The sequence below is a fragment of the Pristiophorus japonicus genome, chromosome 4 (assembly GCF_044704955.1).
Source record: "Pristiophorus japonicus isolate sPriJap1 chromosome 4, sPriJap1.hap1, whole genome shotgun sequence".
In the NCBI taxonomy this organism is placed as follows: Eukaryota; Metazoa; Chordata; class Chondrichthyes; family Pristiophoridae; genus Pristiophorus; species Pristiophorus japonicus.
In genome coordinates this window covers 309355145-309373341 of record NC_091980.1, presented here as the reverse complement: position 1 = coordinate 309373341, position 18197 = coordinate 309355145, and the positions used below count along the sequence as shown (strand labels likewise).

The 18197-nt window shown below is 46.0% G+C and overlaps 1 protein-coding gene across 1 annotated transcript in view; it reads right to left on the bottom strand.

The window, feature by feature from the left end:
- Positions 1–8604: 8604 nt before the first annotated feature.
- LOC139262797 (cytosolic carboxypeptidase 2-like) overlaps positions 8605–18197 on the bottom strand; it is a 103042-nt gene continuing 93449 nt past the window's right edge. The window contains exons 12-15 of the mRNA XM_070877949.1: positions 16823–16950; positions 15390–15447; positions 11583–11678; positions 8605–8880 (exon numbers count right to left, since the gene is read on the bottom strand). Coding sequence (XP_070734050.1) covers positions 8605–8880; positions 11583–11678; positions 15390–15447; positions 16823–16950 — 558 coding nt within the window. The remainder of the gene's footprint in view (positions 8881–11582; positions 11679–15389; positions 15448–16822; positions 16951–18197) is intronic.

The following is an 18197-nucleotide window of genomic DNA, read 5'->3' as shown; positions in this document are numbered from 1 at the left end:
CCTCCTCGTAGGACTGCTCCTGGGCACGGCCAAGGGTGCCATCAGCCGGTCCAGGCAGCGGGCGGTCGAGGGGGTCGTTCAACCTGACTGCCTGCCTCTCTTCCGCTCTTACATCCGGTCCAGGGTGTCCTTGGAGATGGAGCACGCGGTGTCCACCGGTACGCTCGCGGCCTTCCGCGAGAGGTGGGCACCGGAGGGACTGGAGTGCATCATCACGCCCGGCAACCAAATTTTAATTTGATTTTACGTTTTAAAGTTTAATTTGTTTTAATTGCCGGTGCTTTTAGTGTCCCCCTCCCCTTTTATAGGGGGCACTTGGAAAAATGTGATTTTAGCGCCCCAAAAAAAAAAACCACAAAAAAAGGGGAAAAAAAAGGGGCCTTGAAAATGTCTGCTGTGTCACCCAGGCGGGTGGCATGGTTTAATGTTTATGTTTTTTTTCAGGTAAACTCAAAAGAGTTTCATGCACAAGGACCCCCAGGTCCCTCTGCACCAAGCAAGTTGTAATTTCTCCCCATTCAAATAATATTCCCTTTTACTGTTTTTTTTCCCCCAAGGTGGATGACCTCACACCTTCCGACATTGTATTCCATCTGCCAAACCTTAGCCCATTCGCTTAACCTATCCAAATCTCTTTGCAGCCTCTCTGTGTCCTCTACACAACCCGCTTTCCCACTAATCTTTTTGTCATCTGCAAATTTTGTTACATTACACTCTGTCCCCTCTTCCAGGTCATCTATGATTATTGTAAATTTCCCACTTTATAAGGATATACTTCAGTTCCTCCTCCTCACTAGACCCTCGGTCCCCTAGTATTTCAAGAAGGTTATTTGTGTCTTCCTTCGTGAAAACAGAACCAAAGTATTTGTTTAACTACTTTCTTTGTTCCCCATTATAAATTCACCTGAATCTGACTGCAAGGGACCGACGTTTGTTTTCACTAATCATTTTCTCTTCACATATCTATAGAAGCTTTTGCAGTCTGTTTTTATGTTCCCAGCAAGCTTCCTCTCATACTCTATTTTCACCCTCCTAATTAAACCCTTTGTCTTACTCTGCTGTATTACAAAATTCTCCCAGTCCTCAGGTTTGCTGCTTTTTCTGGCCAATTTATATGCCTCTTCCTTGGATTTAACACTATCCTTAATTTCCCTTTTAGCCATGGTTGAGCCACCTTCTCCATTTTATTTTTACGCCAGACAGGGATGTACAATTGTTGAAGTTCATCCATGTGATCTTTAAATGTTTGCCATTGCCTATCCACCATCAACTCCTTAGGTATCACTCGCCAGTCTACTCTAGCCAATTCACGTCTCATACCATCGAAGTTACCTTTCCCCAAGTTCAGGACATTAGTCTCTGAATTAATTGTGTCACTCTCCATCTAAATAAAGAATTCTACCATATTACAGTCACTCTTCCCCAAGGGGCCTCGCACAACAAGATTGTTAATTAGTCCTTTCTCATTACACAACACCCAGTCTAGGATGGCCAGCCCTCTAGTTGGTTCCTCGACATAATGGGCTCAGAAACAATCCCAAATACACTTCAGGAAATCCTCTTCCACCGCATTGCTACCAGTTTGATTAGCCCAGTCAATATGTAGATTAAAGTCGCTCATGATAACTGCTGTACCTTTATTGCACGCATTCTTGTTTGATACTGTCCCCATCCTCATTACTACTGTTTGGTGGTCTGTACACAACTCCCACTAGCGTTTTCTGCCATTTGGTATACCGTAGCTCCACCCATACAGGTTCCACATCATCCAAGCTAATGTCCTTCCTTACGATTGCATTAATTTCCTCTTTAACCAACAACGCCACCTCACCTCCTTTTTCTTTCTCTCTATCCTTCATAAATGTTGAATACTCCTGGATGTTGAGTTCCCAGCCTTGGTCACCTTGGAGCCATGTCACCGTGATGCCAATTCCATCATATCCGTTAACTGCTATCTGCGCAGTTAATTCGTCCACCTTATTACGAATACTCCTCGCATTGAGGAGCAGAGCCTTCAGGCTTGTCTTTTTAACACCCTTTGGGATTTTGCTGTAATGTGGCCCTTTTTGCTTTTTGCCTTGGGTTTCTCTGCCCTCCACTTTTACTTTTTTTCTATCTATCTTTTGCTTTGCCCCCATTCTACTTCCCTCTATCTCCCTGCATAGGTTCCCATCCCCCTGCCATATTAGTTTAACTCCTCCCCAACAGCACTAGCAAATATTTCCCCCTCGGACATTGGTTCCGGTCCTGCCCAGGTGCAGACCGTCCGGTTTGTACTGGTCCCACCTCCCCCAGAACCAGTTCCAATGTCCCAGGAATTTGAATCCCTCCCTTCTGCACCACTCCTCAAGCCACGTATTCATCTGAGCTATCCTGCGATTCCTACTCTGACTAGCACGTGGCACTGGTAGCAATCCTGAGATTACTACTTTTGAGGTCCTACTTTTTAAACTTAGTTCCTAGCTCCCTAAATTTGTCTTGTAGGACCTCATCCCGTTTTTTACCTATATCGTTGGTACCTATATGCACCACGACAACTGGCTGTTTACCCTCCCCTTTCAAAATGTCCTGCACCCGCTCCGAGACATCCTTGACCCTTGCACCAGGGAGGCAACATACCATCCTGGAGTCTCGGCTGCGGCCGCAGAAACGCCTATCTAGTCCCTTTACAATAGAATCCCCTATCACTATCGCTCTCCCACTGCAGCAGAGCCACCCACGGTGCCATGGACTCCCCTGCTCTTGTATTCCATGCCTCGGCTAATAAAGGCAAGCATTCCATATGCCTTCGTAACCACCTTATCTACCTGGCCTGCTAACTTCAGGGATCTGTGGACATCCACTCTAAGGTCCCTTTGTTCCTCTACGCTTCTCAGTGTGTATTTAATGTGTATTCCCTTTCCTTGTTTATTTATTATATTGTGTTTCAGTGTTTATGGGGGTTTTGTCATTGACAGTAATGGGAGGTCCTTACAAACAGAGCTCCCATTATTATCAATGAGAATACTACACATTGGTGGTCCAGGCCCACGTGATTCCTGCTTGTACATATATACCTCGAAGACATCTCCCCATGTTCTGCGCAGCGAATCTAGACCTCCGACCGCAATCCTATGTTCCTCCCGGACCACTAGGTACTTTCGTTGACTTTTTTCGGGTGGGAGGCGTTCGGACGAAGGAACCCTCTGACCACAATTTTCCCCCAATTCTGTTTTCTATTCTTCCTACAAAAATGAATATCCTCACATTTTCTCACATTATACACCTTGTTGCCCACTCACTTAACCTGTCTATATCCCATTGCAGGCTCTTTGTGTCCTCCTCACAGCTGACTTGTCCACCTAGCTTTGTACCATCAGCAAACTTGGATACGTTACACTCATTCCACTGATCTAAGTCATTAATATAAATTGTAAATAGCTGAGGCCCAAACAATGATCCTTGCAGCACCCCTCGATTTACAGCCTGCCAACCCGAAAATGACCTGTTTATCTCTACTCTATGTCTTCTGTCCTTCAACCAATCCTCAAACAAAGCTAATAAATTACCCAACCCCATGAGCCCTTGGGGCCGAAATTGATGCACTCACCACCCACTGTCGCCGACTACTGGCAACATTCCTTTGCTCGAACTGCCCAGTGCCACCTTCGACGTGGCTTGGAGCGGGCGGGATGGGAGAGCCGCTGGGAAGCGCCCGTTAACATCAGCGGACGGCCGATGTACATAAGTAGACTCCCGCCCACTGAGATGCCATATTCATGCGGGCGGGAGTCGGCGGCAGGACGGCGGTGGACTGCTGCGTGGAGGCTGCTCTGTCCTCAACGGTAAGTGTGAAGATGGGGGAAAACAGGTTAGTGACATTTTTTTAATGTATTTCTTTACAGGGACTTACCTGTATGGGGGTCCCCGAAGGTCGTCAGATTTTTTTTTTTAATGCTTTTTATTTTGAGGTGTTTGACCCTCCGTGGGCCCGACTCTATCCTCGGCGACACTTGGGCGGCAAGCTCATTTGCCGCCGAGAATGAGAGCTCCTGCCAGCTCCTGCCCAGATTGGCGGTGTACATCGCTGCTTTGCCACCCACCGACCTTCAAGGGACCTTGCTGATGAAAACCCCGCCCAAAGAACCGTCAGGGACCTCGGCGGCCATCAGAGGTCCTTTGGGCGGGCGGGGGCCTTCACCAAATTCCGGCCCCTTATCTTATACAGGGTCGGAATTACTGTAGCTGATAATTGTGGACAAACATATAACATGTTCTTCTGACATCCTTCTGACTGTTATTTTAAAAGGAAATGTTAATCTGAAATTGATTAACATCTCAATTAAAACTTTAAATAGATGAATGTTATGAGGGCACATTAAATGTTTCTCTGTCAACATCACCAACATTAATTTCTTCCATTCCAAGTGTTATTGCATAGGTGCACTGCAACACTCAAATTGTTTGGGTTTCCAATTCATGTTACTGCCCAAGTGGACCGGTGTTTGGATTGAATCTTGTGGTTCTATTCCATACTAGAAATGAGCCATCCACACAGTGTGTTCGATGGATAAGCTCTTGACTCCCAGGCAGTTTGAACATCTCATTGTGTAGTGGGCGGGTGGGCAACATCAGAGGCCCAGACATCCTACATCTCTCATCCATAGCTTCTAGTGAGCTGGATACAGAGCTGCAAGCACTAGGTGTCACTTAAAGATCACATGGATGAACTTCAACAGTTGAACATCCCTGTCTGGAGTAAAAATAAAACGGGGAAGGTGGCTCAACCGTGGCTAACAAGGGAAATTAGGGATAGTGTTAAATCCAAGGAAGAGGCATATAAATTGGCCAGAAAAAGCAGCAAACCTGAAGACTGGGAGCAATTTAGAATTCAGCACAGGAGGACAAAGGGTTTAATTAGGAGGGTGAAAATAGAGTATGAGAGGAAGCTTGCTGGGAACATAAAAACTGACAACAAAAGCTTCTATATGTAAAGAGAAAAAGATTAGTGAAGACAAACGTAGGTCCCTTGCAGGCAGGATCAGATGAATTTATAATGGGGAACAAAGAAATGGCAGACCAATTGAACAAATACTTTGGTTCTGTCTTCACTAAGGAAGACACATATAATGTTTTGGAAATACTAGGAGACCAAGGGTCCAGCGAGAAGGAGGAACTGAAGGAAATCCTTATTAGTCAGGAAAATGTGCTCGGGAAATTGATGGGATTGAAGGCCGATAAATCCACGGGGCCTGATAGTCTGCATCCCAGAATACTTAAGGAAGTGGTCCTAGAAATAGTGGATGCATTGGTGATCATTTTCTAACAGTCTATCAACTCTGGATCAGTTCTTATGGAGTGGAGGATAGCTAATGTAACACCACTTTTTAAAAAAGGAGGGAGAGAGAAAACGGGGAATTATAGACCGGTTAACCTGACATCAGTAGTGGGGAAAATGTTGGAATCAATTATTAAAGATGAAATAGCAGCGGATTTGGAAAGCAGTGACAGGATCGGTCCAAGTCAGTATGGATTTATGAAAGGGAAATCATGCTTGACAAATCTTCTAGAATTTTTTGAGGACGTAACTAGTAGAGAGGACAAGGGATGTGGTGTATTTGGACTTTCAAAGGGCTATTGACAAGGTCCCACACAAGAGATTGGTGCGCAAAATTAAAGCACATGATATTGGGGGTAATGTATTGACGTGGGTAGAGAACTGGTTGGCAGACAGGAAGCAGAGAGTCGGGATAAACGGGTCCTTTTCAGGATGGCAGGCAGTGACTAGTGGGGTGCCACAAGGATCAGTGCTGGGACCCCAGCTAGTTACAATATACGTCAATGATTTAGATGAAGGAATTGCGTGTAATATCTCCAAGTTTGCAGATGAAGCTGGTTGGCAGTGTGAGCTGTGAGGAGGATGCTAAGAGGCTGCAGGGTGACTTGGACAGGTTTGGTGAGTGGGCAAATAAATGGAAAATGTAGTATAATGTGGATAAATGTGTGGTTATCCACTTTGATGGCAAAAACATGAAGGCAGAATATTATCTGAATGGCGGTAAATTAGGAAAAGGGGAGGTGCAACAAGACCTGGGTGTCATGGTACATCAGTCATTGAAAGTTGGCATGCAGGTACAGCAGGCAGTGAAACATAGAAACATAGAAACATAGAAACATAGAAAATAGGTGCAGGAGTAGGCCATTCGGCCCTTCTAGCCTGCACCGCCATTCAATGAGTTCATGGCTGAACATTCAACTTCAGTACCCCATTCCTGCTTTCTCGCCATACCCCTTGATCCCCCTAGTAGTAAGGACCTCATCTAACTCCTTTTTGAATATATTTAGTGAATTGGCCTCAACAACTTTCTGTGGTAGAGAATTCCACAGGTTCACCACTCTCTGGGTGAAGAAGTTCCTCCGCATCTTGGTCCTAAATGGCTTACCCCTTATCCTTAGACTGTGACCTCTGGTTCTGGACTTCCCCAACATTGGGAACATTCTTCCTGCATCTAACCTGTCTAACCCCGTCAGAATTGTAAATGTTTCTATGAGGTCCCCTCTCATTCTTCTGAACTCCAGTGAATACAAGCCCAGTTGATCCAGTCTTTCTTGATAGGTCAGTCCCGCCATCCCGGGAATCAGTCTGGTGAACCTTCGCTGCACTCCCTCAATAGCAAGAATGTCCTTCCTCAGGTTAGGAGACCAAAACTGTACACAATACTCCAGGTGTGGCCTCACCAATGCCCTGTACAACTGTAGCAACACCTCCCTGCCCCTGTACTCAAATCCCCTTGCTATGAAGGCCAACATGCCATTTGCTTTCTTAACCGCCTGCTGCACCTGCATGCCAACCTTCAATGACTGATGTACCATGACACCCAGGTCTCTTTGCACCTCCCCTTTTCCTAATCTGTCACCATTCAGATAATAGTCTGTCTCTCTGTTTTTACCACCAAAGTGGATAACCTCACATTTATCCACATTATACTTCATGTTTACTGGGGTACTGAGGTGCATGATCAGCCATGATCTTATTGAATGGTGGTGCAGGCTCAAATGGTATGTTTGCCTTCATAGCTAGGGGATTTGAGTATATGAGCAGGGAGGACTTACTGCAGCTGTACAGGGCCTTGGTGAGGCCTCACCTGGAATATTGTGTTCAGTTTTGGTCTCTTAATCTGAGGAAGAACATTCTTGCTATTAAGGGAGTGCAGCAAAAGTTCACCAAACTGATTCCCGGGATGGCAGGACTGACATATGAGGAGAGACTGGATCGACTGGGCCTGTATTCACTGGAGTTTAGAAGAATGAGAAGGGATCTCATACAAACATATAAAATTCTGACGGGACTGGGCGGGTTAGATGCAGGAAGTATGTTCCTGATGTTGGGGGAGTCTAGAACCAGGGGTCACAGTCTAAGAATAAGGGGTAAGCCGTTTAGGACTGAGATGAGGAGAAACTTCTTCACTCAGAGAGTTGTTAACCTGTGGAATTCTCTTCTGCAGAAAGTTGTTGATGCCAGTTCATTTGATATATTCAAGAGGGAGTTAGATACGGCCCTTATGGCTAAAGGGATCAATGAGTATGGAGAGAAAGCAGGAAAGGGGTACTGAGGTGCATGATCAGCCATGATCTTATTGAATGGTGGTGCAGGCTCGAAGGGCCGAATGGCCTACCCCTGCATCTATTTTCTATGTTTCTATGTGTCGACTCTTCCCTTTTCCCAGGGAACAGAGGTACAAGCAGAGCTCAGGGGGAAGAGAGTAAGAGGTGAACGTGGTGGTCTGGGAGCATACACTAATGGGGTTCTCAAAGAGAAAAAATTGCGGGGATATGGGGAAAGAGTGGGAGAGTGGAACCAGCAGGATTGCACATCGAAAGAGCCGGCGCAGACTCGATGGGCCGAATGGCCTCCTTCTGTGCTGTACCATTCTATGATTCTAGGTCCTGTGTTCGGACTCCTGTGCTGCTCACACTAAAAACTTAGGGACTGATTTTCATCCTCTTTGCCGAGCAGGAAGGGAGCACGATTAATATGGCAATGCAGTGCTTACCACCACATTTGCTCCAGGGTCCTGCTCACTGTCGTTTTGATAAGGGACTTGGACTGGCCATCCCTGAGGTTTTTCTCCATGTGTCTGTTCAGGTTTATTGGGTGCCTGTGGTTGCTACACAAACAAAACACAAGACATGACAAGAATTTTCATCTGCCCTCAGGATGTGGGTGACAGTGGCAAGACAGCATTTTTGCACACCTCTACATTTTCCTGAAGAGCTACCTACATATGGTACGGAATTAAAAACAGAAAATGCTGGAAGTACTCAGCAGGATCTAAGCTTCTGTCAGCAACCTGAAACGGGGTTAATTTTAACCCTACCCTCTCAGCAGAAACCTAGCAGGCGGACAATTAAAATCGCCCCGGCTCTAACCTGTCCGAAAGCCGCCAAGATTGCAACATCTGCAATTGTAAGCTGCTCTCCTGAGCAGGCAGCAAGGACAAGAACCAACAGGGTCCTTCTTTACATTTGCATGTTGCGGCCCAATGACATCATTCAAGGTAATAGAGCATCAGCGACTAAGGTGTCATCAGGGAAGAATGGAAAAAAAGTCCAAAAATAAAGGCACTATGGGCCGGATTTTCCGTAGGTTTGCGAGGGGGTTTTCTCCACGATCTGACCCTCCGCGGCGAAAACCCGATCACAAAGCCCGAGCGGGATCCTCGGGTGTCGGTTTGCGGCAGCGCTTCCAAGCACCACCGGGGAGAGGTGCACCAACTTGCGACAATACGGATTGCGTTTGCGACCGATGTTCAGCACAATCCCGACCCGTACGCTGTGCCCAGAATAGTGACAGGTCAGACCTGTTGGTGCAGCCCTGCCAGCAACGGTAAGTGTGAAAACCTGCAAAAAAGGTAAGGTAAAGTTTTTATTTTTTAATTTTTTTTCAGCGATTAGATAATTAAGGGTCTTGTAAATGTCTTTGGAATGTTTTTTGGAATTTTTTTTTCTTTTTTTCCCCCTCCCAAGGCCTCTCTCGCAGCGTCCCAGCCCCGGACTAGAGTTGCCAATACTCACGGTTTGTGCCGCGAATGCTTGTGCAATGCCTCCCTTACCAATGCTCCCCAAGGTTCGGGCTAAAAACGGTAGCGTAGCAAAAACGGTAAGTTTCATGTATCGCTACCGTTTTGGTCGAAAAACCCCCAAAGCCAAAGATCCAGCCCATTAACATCTGAATGCGCAAAGCATTTGCAACAAAATAGATGAATTAATTGAGCAGATAGAAATGAATAGGTTTGATCTAATGGCCATCATGGAGGCATGATTGTAAAGTTACCAAGGTTGGGAACTAAATATTCCAGGATATTTTAGAAGAGATCGGCTAAATGGAAAAGGAGGAGGGGGTAGCCTTGATAATAAAGGATGGGATAAAGACAGTAGAGAGAAAGCATCTTGTCTCGGAAAATCAAGAAGTGGAATCAGTTTGACTGGAACTAAGAAACAGCAAGGGGCAGAAAACATTGGTGGGCAGAGTATGAATCAGGAAATTAGAGGCACATGTAACAACGGTAATACAATAATCATGGGGGACTTTAATTTACATACAGACTGAGCAAACCAAATTTGCAGTAATAGTGTGGAGGACGAGTTGATGGAATATAGACAAGATAGTTTCTGGATCGGTATGTTGAGGAACCAACTAGGGAACAGGATATTTTAGATCTAGTGTTGTGCAATGAGAAAGGATTCATTAATAACCTTGTAGTAAAGGGGCCTTTACATAGGAGTGATCATAATATGATAGAATTTTATATTGAGTTTGAAAGTGATTTAGTTAAATCCAAAACTAGGGTCTTAAATCTAAACAAAGCAAACTACATAGGCATGAGAGGCTAAGGTAGATTGGGAAACTACATTAAAAGGTATGACGGTAGACAAGCAATGGCTAGCATTTAAAGATCATGGCTGATCTTCTACCTCGAAGGGCTAAAGGGCCGACTCCATAATTTACAACAAATATATCTTCCTTTAAGGCACACAAATCCCACAAGAAATGTGGTCTAACTGTGGCTGGCAAGAGACGTTAAAGATAGTATTAGATCAAAGGAAGAGGCTTATAATGTTGCTAAAAAAAATGTTGTAACTGAGCATTGGGAGAATTGTAGAATTCAGCAAAGGAAGACCATGAAATTGATAAGGAAAGAGTTAAACGAATATGAGAGCAAATTAGCAAGAGACATAAAAACAGATTGTAAATGTTTCTATCGGTATGTAATTACGAAGAGGTTAGTGAAAGTAAACGTAGGCCCATTAGAGGCAGAGACAGGAGAAATGCTGAGAAGATGTTTCCCCTGGCTGGGGAATCTAGAACACAGGGTCACAGTCTCAGAATAAGGGGTTGGCCATTTAAGACAGAGATGAGGAGAAACTTCTTCACTTAGAGGGTGGTGAATCTTTGGAATTCTCTGCCCCAGAGGGCTGTGGATGCTCAGTCATTGAGTATATTCAAGACAGAGGTCAATAGTTTTGGGAACTAGGGGAATTAAGGAACATGGGGATAGTGCAGGAAGGTGGAGTTGGGGTAGAAGATCAGCCATGATCTTATTGAATGGTGGAGCAGGCTCGAAGGGCCAAATGGCCTACTCAAGCTCCTATTTCTTATGTTCTTCTGTTAAGAGGGGGCTGTAATTTTAACTCAGGCCTAAGCACATAATCCACCTGAAGTTAAAATCGGGGCCACATTTCTACTTCTCTCTCCACAGATGCTACATAATCTGCTGAGTGGATTCCAGCATGTTCTGTTTTTATTTCAGATTTACAGCATCCGCAGTATTTTGCTTTTGTCTTAGTGTGGGACTGGAGTCACATGTAGGCCAGATCATGAAGGCGCTGGTACGCTCCTTACCTGAAGGATATTAGTGAACCAGTTAAGTTTTTATGACAACCCGACAGCTTGAAATGGTCAGTTTACCCAAGGCCACGGTGTTAATAGTCTGGTACCATAACCATTACACTACCGTACCCACTAAAGCGACAGAGTTTACAAATTAGCGCTCCAAGCATACAGCTTTTGTACATCAAAAATTTGGTCACACAAATCAGCACATTGTCTCTCTCTCTCTCTCTCTCTCTGTGTGTGTGTCTCTGTGTCTCTGTGTCTCTGTGAGTGTGTCTTTCTCTCTGTCTCCTGTCTCTCTCACTCTGTGTCTCTCCATGTCTCTGTATTTATCTCTGTATCTCTCTCTCTGACTGTCTCTGTGTCTGTGTGTGTGTCTCTCTCTCTGTCTCTCTGTGTGTGTCTCTCTGTCTCTGTGTGTGTGTGTCTCTCTCTGTATCTCTATGTGTCGCTCTCTCCGTATCTCTCTCTCTCTATCACACCTTGTCTCTGTCTCTCTCTATATCTCTCTTTGTGTGCGTGTGTGTCGCTCTCTCTGTGTGTCTCTCTCTGTCTCGCTGTCTCTATCTCTCTATCTCTATCTCTCCATGTCTCTGTCTCTCTCTATATCTCTCTTTGTGTGTGTGTGTGTATGTGTCTCTCACTCTCTGTATCTCTCTGTGGCTCTCTCTCTGTTTCTTTCTCTCTTTCTCTCTCTGGGATTCCGCACCTGGTAATGCTTTGCAGTATTCAACACTTTCCGGATCAGGTAAGAATTTTGTCTCTGTTTTTTGGTTTTCAATTGTGTTTTTCTCTTTGGCATTTCCTGCTAAATAAAGAGAAGAGGATGAGATGGCTTATTCACGATTCAAATGCTACAGTCATCATTTTCTCATTGTCAAGACCAGTGTATCTCTTCATAAATCCTGAGTGTAAAAGTGCCCCAGATATTCAGCTCCACTCAATAACAACACATTGTTTTAACAATGACAATGTGATGCTAGAACCACATATTGCAGAACACATCAACCACACTGTGCAATGACAGACCTGCTTCAGTCACTCTCCTTCACTCCCCCAGACAGACTCACTAGCGGAGCCCAGGGAATCTGCCAAAATCATGCAAATTGTACTCATCTGGCAAACTGATTATTCAACTGGAGTGGCATCACAACTGAGCCCGATCTAGTCCTCAACCAGTCTCCAATTCCAACAGAGATTGTTGGACAGTAATGGACGATTTACTCTCCCGAGCCCAGTGGCACCCTGGTTGCGATCAACTGGCCATCAAACCTTGGTCCTTCTGGTCTGTTGAGTCATCTACTTGTGGCACTTAATCAGCTGAGCCACCAGGGGAGCTGTGTAAATGCTTTAATCCAGGTAACCATTTACGGTGTCAACTGTGGCTCAGTTGGTAGCACTTTTACCTCTGAGTCAGAAGGATTGTGGGTTCAAGTCCCACTCCAGAGACTTGAACACTAAAATCTAGACCTGACACTCCAGTGCTGCACTGTCAGAGGTTTTGGATGAGACGTTAAACTGAGGCCGCCTCTGCCCTCTCAGGTGAACGTAAAAGATCTGATGGCACTATTTCAAAGAAAGCAGGGGAGTTCTCCCCAGTGGCCTGGCCAATATTTATCCCTCAATCAACATCACTAAAACAGATTCTCTGGTCATTATCACATTCCAATTGTGGGAGCTTGCTGTGCACAAATTAGCTGCTGCCTTTCCTACATACACTTCAAATGTAGTACAGTGGCTGTTAAGTGCTTTGTGTTGTCCTGAGGTCATGAAAGGTGCTATAGAAATGCAAGTCTTTCTTTCTTATAAAAATAGATAACTACAGTCAAGTAGTAGTGAGCAAGTAGTGCATCAAGACAGTATCCCCTATGCTGACTTTTGTCGGGGACTTGTATTCGATTCACAAGAACAAGGAGGGCAAGAAAGAAAACTGGACAATAAATGTTCCACTTAGTGCAGCAGTATTTTATCTCTAGTTGAGATACTAAGCTGAGGCCATCCGGTTGGTTTTGCCTCTGATCCCATGTCCCTTTCCTGGATGGCCAGTCAAGCTCAGCACAACAGTGCACAACCTCAACCCTGAGCTTAGCTGAACTTCAAACCACACATCCAGTCCATCGCTAAGATGGCTCACATTCCCCTTCTGCCCAGATCTGCCCCCACTTCACCCCCACTGCCACTAAAATCCTCATTCATGCCCTTGTCAACTTTAGACTAGACTTTTCTGATGCTCTCAGGGCTCACAAACAGCACTCTACATAAACTCCAACTCATCCAAAACTCCACACTTACCTCCTGGCCCACATAAAGTCCTGCTCACCTATCATCCCTGTCCTTGACAACCTCCATTTGTTCCCTGTCCCTTTGTGCATTGACTTCAAAATTACTGCCCCCTATCTCTGCAACCTCCCCTCAGCTCTGTGTCCCTGCTTGCGTCCTTCACTCTTCAAACTGTGGTCTACTCTGCACTCCCTTCACTCTGTTCCACCATCAGTGGTAGAGCTCTCAGCCATCTCACCACCAAACTCTGGAATTTCCTCCCTAAGCCCCTCTGCACCACTACCTCTCTTCCTACCTTGCATAAAACAACCTCTTCGACTGTACCTGAATCCATCACCTCCACTCCCTTGCGTTCTAAATGGTGAAACACCTCGACATGTCCGCAACAACTAGTTGTTGACAGGCCAAGGAGCATAGTGCAAAATACTACCGAGGTTTTCTCCTTGGTCTCCTAAAAGGCATGACTTGGGTTGAGATACAATCCCAAGCTTTCCGCATCCTTCTGGTGCCTCCTTGTTACATATGAGCACAAGGGGAGAGCATCAGCAAGTGATCCGATCATACTCTTCAAGGGCATGAAGAGGTCAAACGCAGGCAGCGGAAGGAATGTGCAGCAAACCAGTCCCACCCAACCCTTCCCTCGGCAAATGTCTGTCCCACCTGTGACAGAGTCTGTGGCTCTTGTATTGGTCTGTTCAGCCACTAGAGAACTCACTTCAGGAGTGGAAGCAAGTCTTCCCCGATTCCGAGGGACTGCCAATGATGATGATGATGATGATGATGGCATCTCAACCAGGCCCGAACCTGTCCTGACTCATCCCGTATACACTCACAATGCATATCATTCAGGAGTGCGAACTCCATTGAGTTTCCCCTCATAACCACGTGGCACAGTGGATAATTGGAGCATCCAGACTGGGATCAGCACAGTCTAGGATGTAACCTTGTGGTCTGCATGATTTTTATTTTATTCATTCTCGGGATGTGATTCTCCGGGCAAGGCCGGCATTTATAGCGTATGTTAATCTATGCAGCAGTTTGAGTCAACTACATTGGTGTGGGACTGGAGACACATATTTGGCCAGGCTGGGCAAGGACAAATGTTCCTGCTAAGGTGTGCGTACGTGGCCGCGCAGTAATATGAATGGTACTGCACAGGCCGCTCACCGGCTTTTACATTGTAAATACCGCACGTGCGCAGAAATTTAAAAGGATCGCGCATTAAAAGGAACAAACCGTGCAGAACATAAGCGCAGCTTACAGGGAACATTGGCAGGTTTCTTTTCCTAAAGGGTAGTCGCGAACCAGTTGGGTTTTTATGACAATCTGACAACTTCACGGTCACTTTACTGATACCAACTTTTTACTTTCAGCTTTTAAAAAAAATCTGAATTCAAATTATTTTTTCGACTGAATTATCATCCAGGCCTCTATATTGCAGGTCCATTAGCATAACCAGAACACGACTCAATGTCACAGAAGTAAATGGGCTGGATTTTCCGGGCCTTTGTGCTTGGGGTTCCGCCCTGTAGCGGTGGGAAATAGGGCGACGAGGTCTCCTGCGTCTGGTCGCGATCCTCGGGTCGGGTTTTGCGGCGGTGCTTCACAGCACTGCCCGGAAGAGCTGTGCCAGGTGTGCAACGCCTCTCGTTGCGACATTGTCCGAGCTTTGACTTGAACACCACCCGTACGCTTGGAATCGTGCCTCGCAATGATCGCCTGGGAAACCATAGCCGGCGGCGGTGCGGAAGGTAATGTGCTGTCAAGCTAAATGCGAGTGTTTGTTCTTTTAATTTTGTTAGTGATTTGTGTTGTGGGTGCGTCGGCAATGTTTTGGGAATGTTTTCGTGGTTTTTTTTCGCAAGGCCTCTCTCGGACCGCACATGGCCCAGCATTTTAGTTTGTGAGTTTCCCATTTTTGCACCTCAAAAGTTGTACAACGCCTCCCTTTGCCCTGCGTACCCTGACGCAGGGCCCAGATGGCGCAAATTCTTTACTAAAGCACAACCTATTCCCGGCCGGTAACTTTCCCGCCCCGCCTCGATACTTTCGCCCCGATAACAGAAAAGCCTAAAATCCAGCCCAATGCCTTTACCTAGTCGACCACTCGGAGCAGTTGGTACCAGCAAAGTTGAAAACAGTAGGAGAGATGATGACATAAATGAAGAAAAAGTAGGCGTGATTGCTGAGCGGAGGGACAACCTTCCTAGGGAATAAGCAGCCATTCAGTGCGTACCTTGGTTACAAAATGCAATGGTGGGTCATCGGACTCGGAGCTGTTTGAGCCAGTGGTGCTGAAACAAGAGAGAGAAAAAGTAACAAGCATTTCACCAGCAACAACAATTTGCATTCCAAGGTGTCAGCTATGGCTCAGTGAGTCATACTCTCACCTCAGAGTCAGAGACTGGAGCACATAATCTAGGCTGACGCAGTACTGAGGGAGCGCTGCACTGTCAGAGGTGCCGACTTTTGGATGCGACGCCATCTACCCTCTCAGGTGGATGTAAAAGATCCCATGGCACTATTACAAGGAAGAGCACGGGATTTCTCCAATATGCCCTGAGCAATATTTATTCCTTAGCCAACACCACTAAAACAGATTATCTGGTCATTATCACGTTGCCGTTTGTGGGAGCTTACTGTGCGCAAATTGGCTGCCGTGTTTTCCACATTACAACTGTAACTGCATTTAAAATATAATTCATTGGCTGTGAAGTGCTTTGCGACATCCCGAGATTGTGACAGGAGTTATATAAATGCAAGTTCTTCCTTCCAATTGAGCAGTGCATGTTTAAGCAATTGTAAATGCTTTTCTCTTTTTAATGTAAAACATTCTGATGCCATAAAATAAAATCATTTAAAGATATAAAATGCAGTGTGGGTCTCAGTAACAAGAATTTTTTTTTAAATCACGAAAAAGTGGCTAAAATAGTAGCGTCAGGTCATGTTGCGCCTAAGTTTGGCCGTAAATTTAAACCAATTCAGAACTAGCATAAATGCGGGAAGCTCACATGCCTTGGCTTTTTGCGTGGAGAGGCAGAGTTCGGTTAATGAGCTAAGTGGAGTTTCAGCAGATGTTACTGGCCAGCAATGCAAACGATCGAGGAAGTTTGCCCCTGGGGATGTCTCGACATATAACCAACATAAATCAGTTCTGGATGAATTTCCTTGGCTGGGCGGCGGGGAGGTTTGGGGGTGTTGGATGTTAGACTTTTATACCTTGAACATGATACTGAAGCACCAACCATGTGTTTGGTGCAGGATGCTCGTCGGCTGGGATCTGGTTCTGTCCCCCCTCTCCTTCTCTTGCTCTCCAACAGAAGAAGGCAACAGAATACGATTAGGAGGCAGTATCATTCCAGCTGCTACCCCCACCCACCCCATTCCCCCCCCCCCACCCCCCACCTCCCGCCTCCCCTTTCAGTGAAGTGCCTGAACTCCACTTGACAAGATGAAAATTAGAAGCTAACGGAGTGAGGAATCATATAATGCAGATGGGCTACCCATTAACACATATACACTCTATAATTGCTGACACTAAGATTTTGCTTAGTATTGTGGCCCTTAACAAAACACTGGTGAATACTATTAGGCGAAATGTACAGTAAATGAAAGAGACCTTGCCCAGCAAGTCGTCATTGTAACCAATGAAGAAATATTGTTATGTACCTGGATTCAATATAGGACAGGATATCACTGAACGATGCATCAGAATCATATCCAGCATCAGGAGTCTCCATTTTGGCTGCAATATCTTTTTTTATTTGATTGCGCAACTGCTTTGTGCATTGGATGTACTGGAGAGGAGACACAAAGACATTAAATGAGGGTGAAATTAGCCTTCGGCCACAGAACAAATCAGGTGATAATAATCGGCAGCTCATTTACACCCAGCTCAATATTTGTGGTGTAAAAACTGATGTAGTTGAATTTTTTGAGGAGGCCACCAGCGTGATGATACTGGGGAACAATGCAGATTATCTGGTCATTATCACATTGCTGTTTGTGGGATCTTGCTGTGTGCAAATTGGGCATAGGGGAGCGCCTATTTGTCTATATGGGAAGAGAGATGAAATAGATGGCAAAATAGTATGGGATGTGAGGTTAGATACATATTGAGGGTATTGTATGGTGAGGTTCGAGACTTGTTGGGGTAATAGTTTGGGAAATGGGTTTGGATAGATTTTGGGATGGTCGTATTGGATGTGAGGTTCAATAGGTTTTGGAATGAAGAATATGGGATGTCAGGTTGGTGTGGTCTTGAGGGTGAATAGTATGAGATATAAGGCAGGATAGATGTTGGGATGAGAGGGTGATTAGATGGGGTGTGAGGGTGGGTAGGTGGGATGTGAGGGTGGGTAGGTGGGATGTGAGGGTGAGTAGATGGGATGTGAGGGTGGGTAGATGGGATGTGAGGGTGGGTAGATGGGATGTGAGGGTGGGTAGGTGGGATGTGAGGGTGGGTAGGTGGGATGTGAGGGTGAGTAGATGGGGTGTGAGGGTGAGTAGATGGGGTGTGAGGGTGGGTAGGTGGGATGTGAGGGTGGGTAGGTGGGATGTGAGGGTTGGTAGGTGGGATGTGAGGGTGAGTAGGTGGGATGTGAGGGTGAGTAGGTGGGATGTGAGGGTGGGTAGGTGGGATGTGAGGGTGGGTAGGTGGGATGTGAGGGTGGGTAGGTGGGATGTGAGGGTGGGTAGGTGGGATGTGAGGGTGGGTAGGTGGGATGTGAGGGTGGGTAGGTGGGATGTGAGGGTGGGTAGGTGGGATGTGAGGGTGGGTAGATGGGATGTGAGGGTGGGTAGATGGGATGTGAGGGTGAGTAGATGGGATGTGAGGGTGAGTAGATGGGATGTGAGGGTGAGTAGGTGGGGTGTGAGGGTGGGTAGCTGGGATGTGAGGGTGAGTAGGTGGGATGTGAGGGTGGGTAGATGGGATGTGAGGGTGGGTAGGTGGGATGTGAGGGTGGGTAGGTGGGATGTGAGGGTGGGTAGGTGGGGTGTGAGGGTGGGTAGGTGGGGTGTGAGGGTGGGTAGGTGGGGTGTG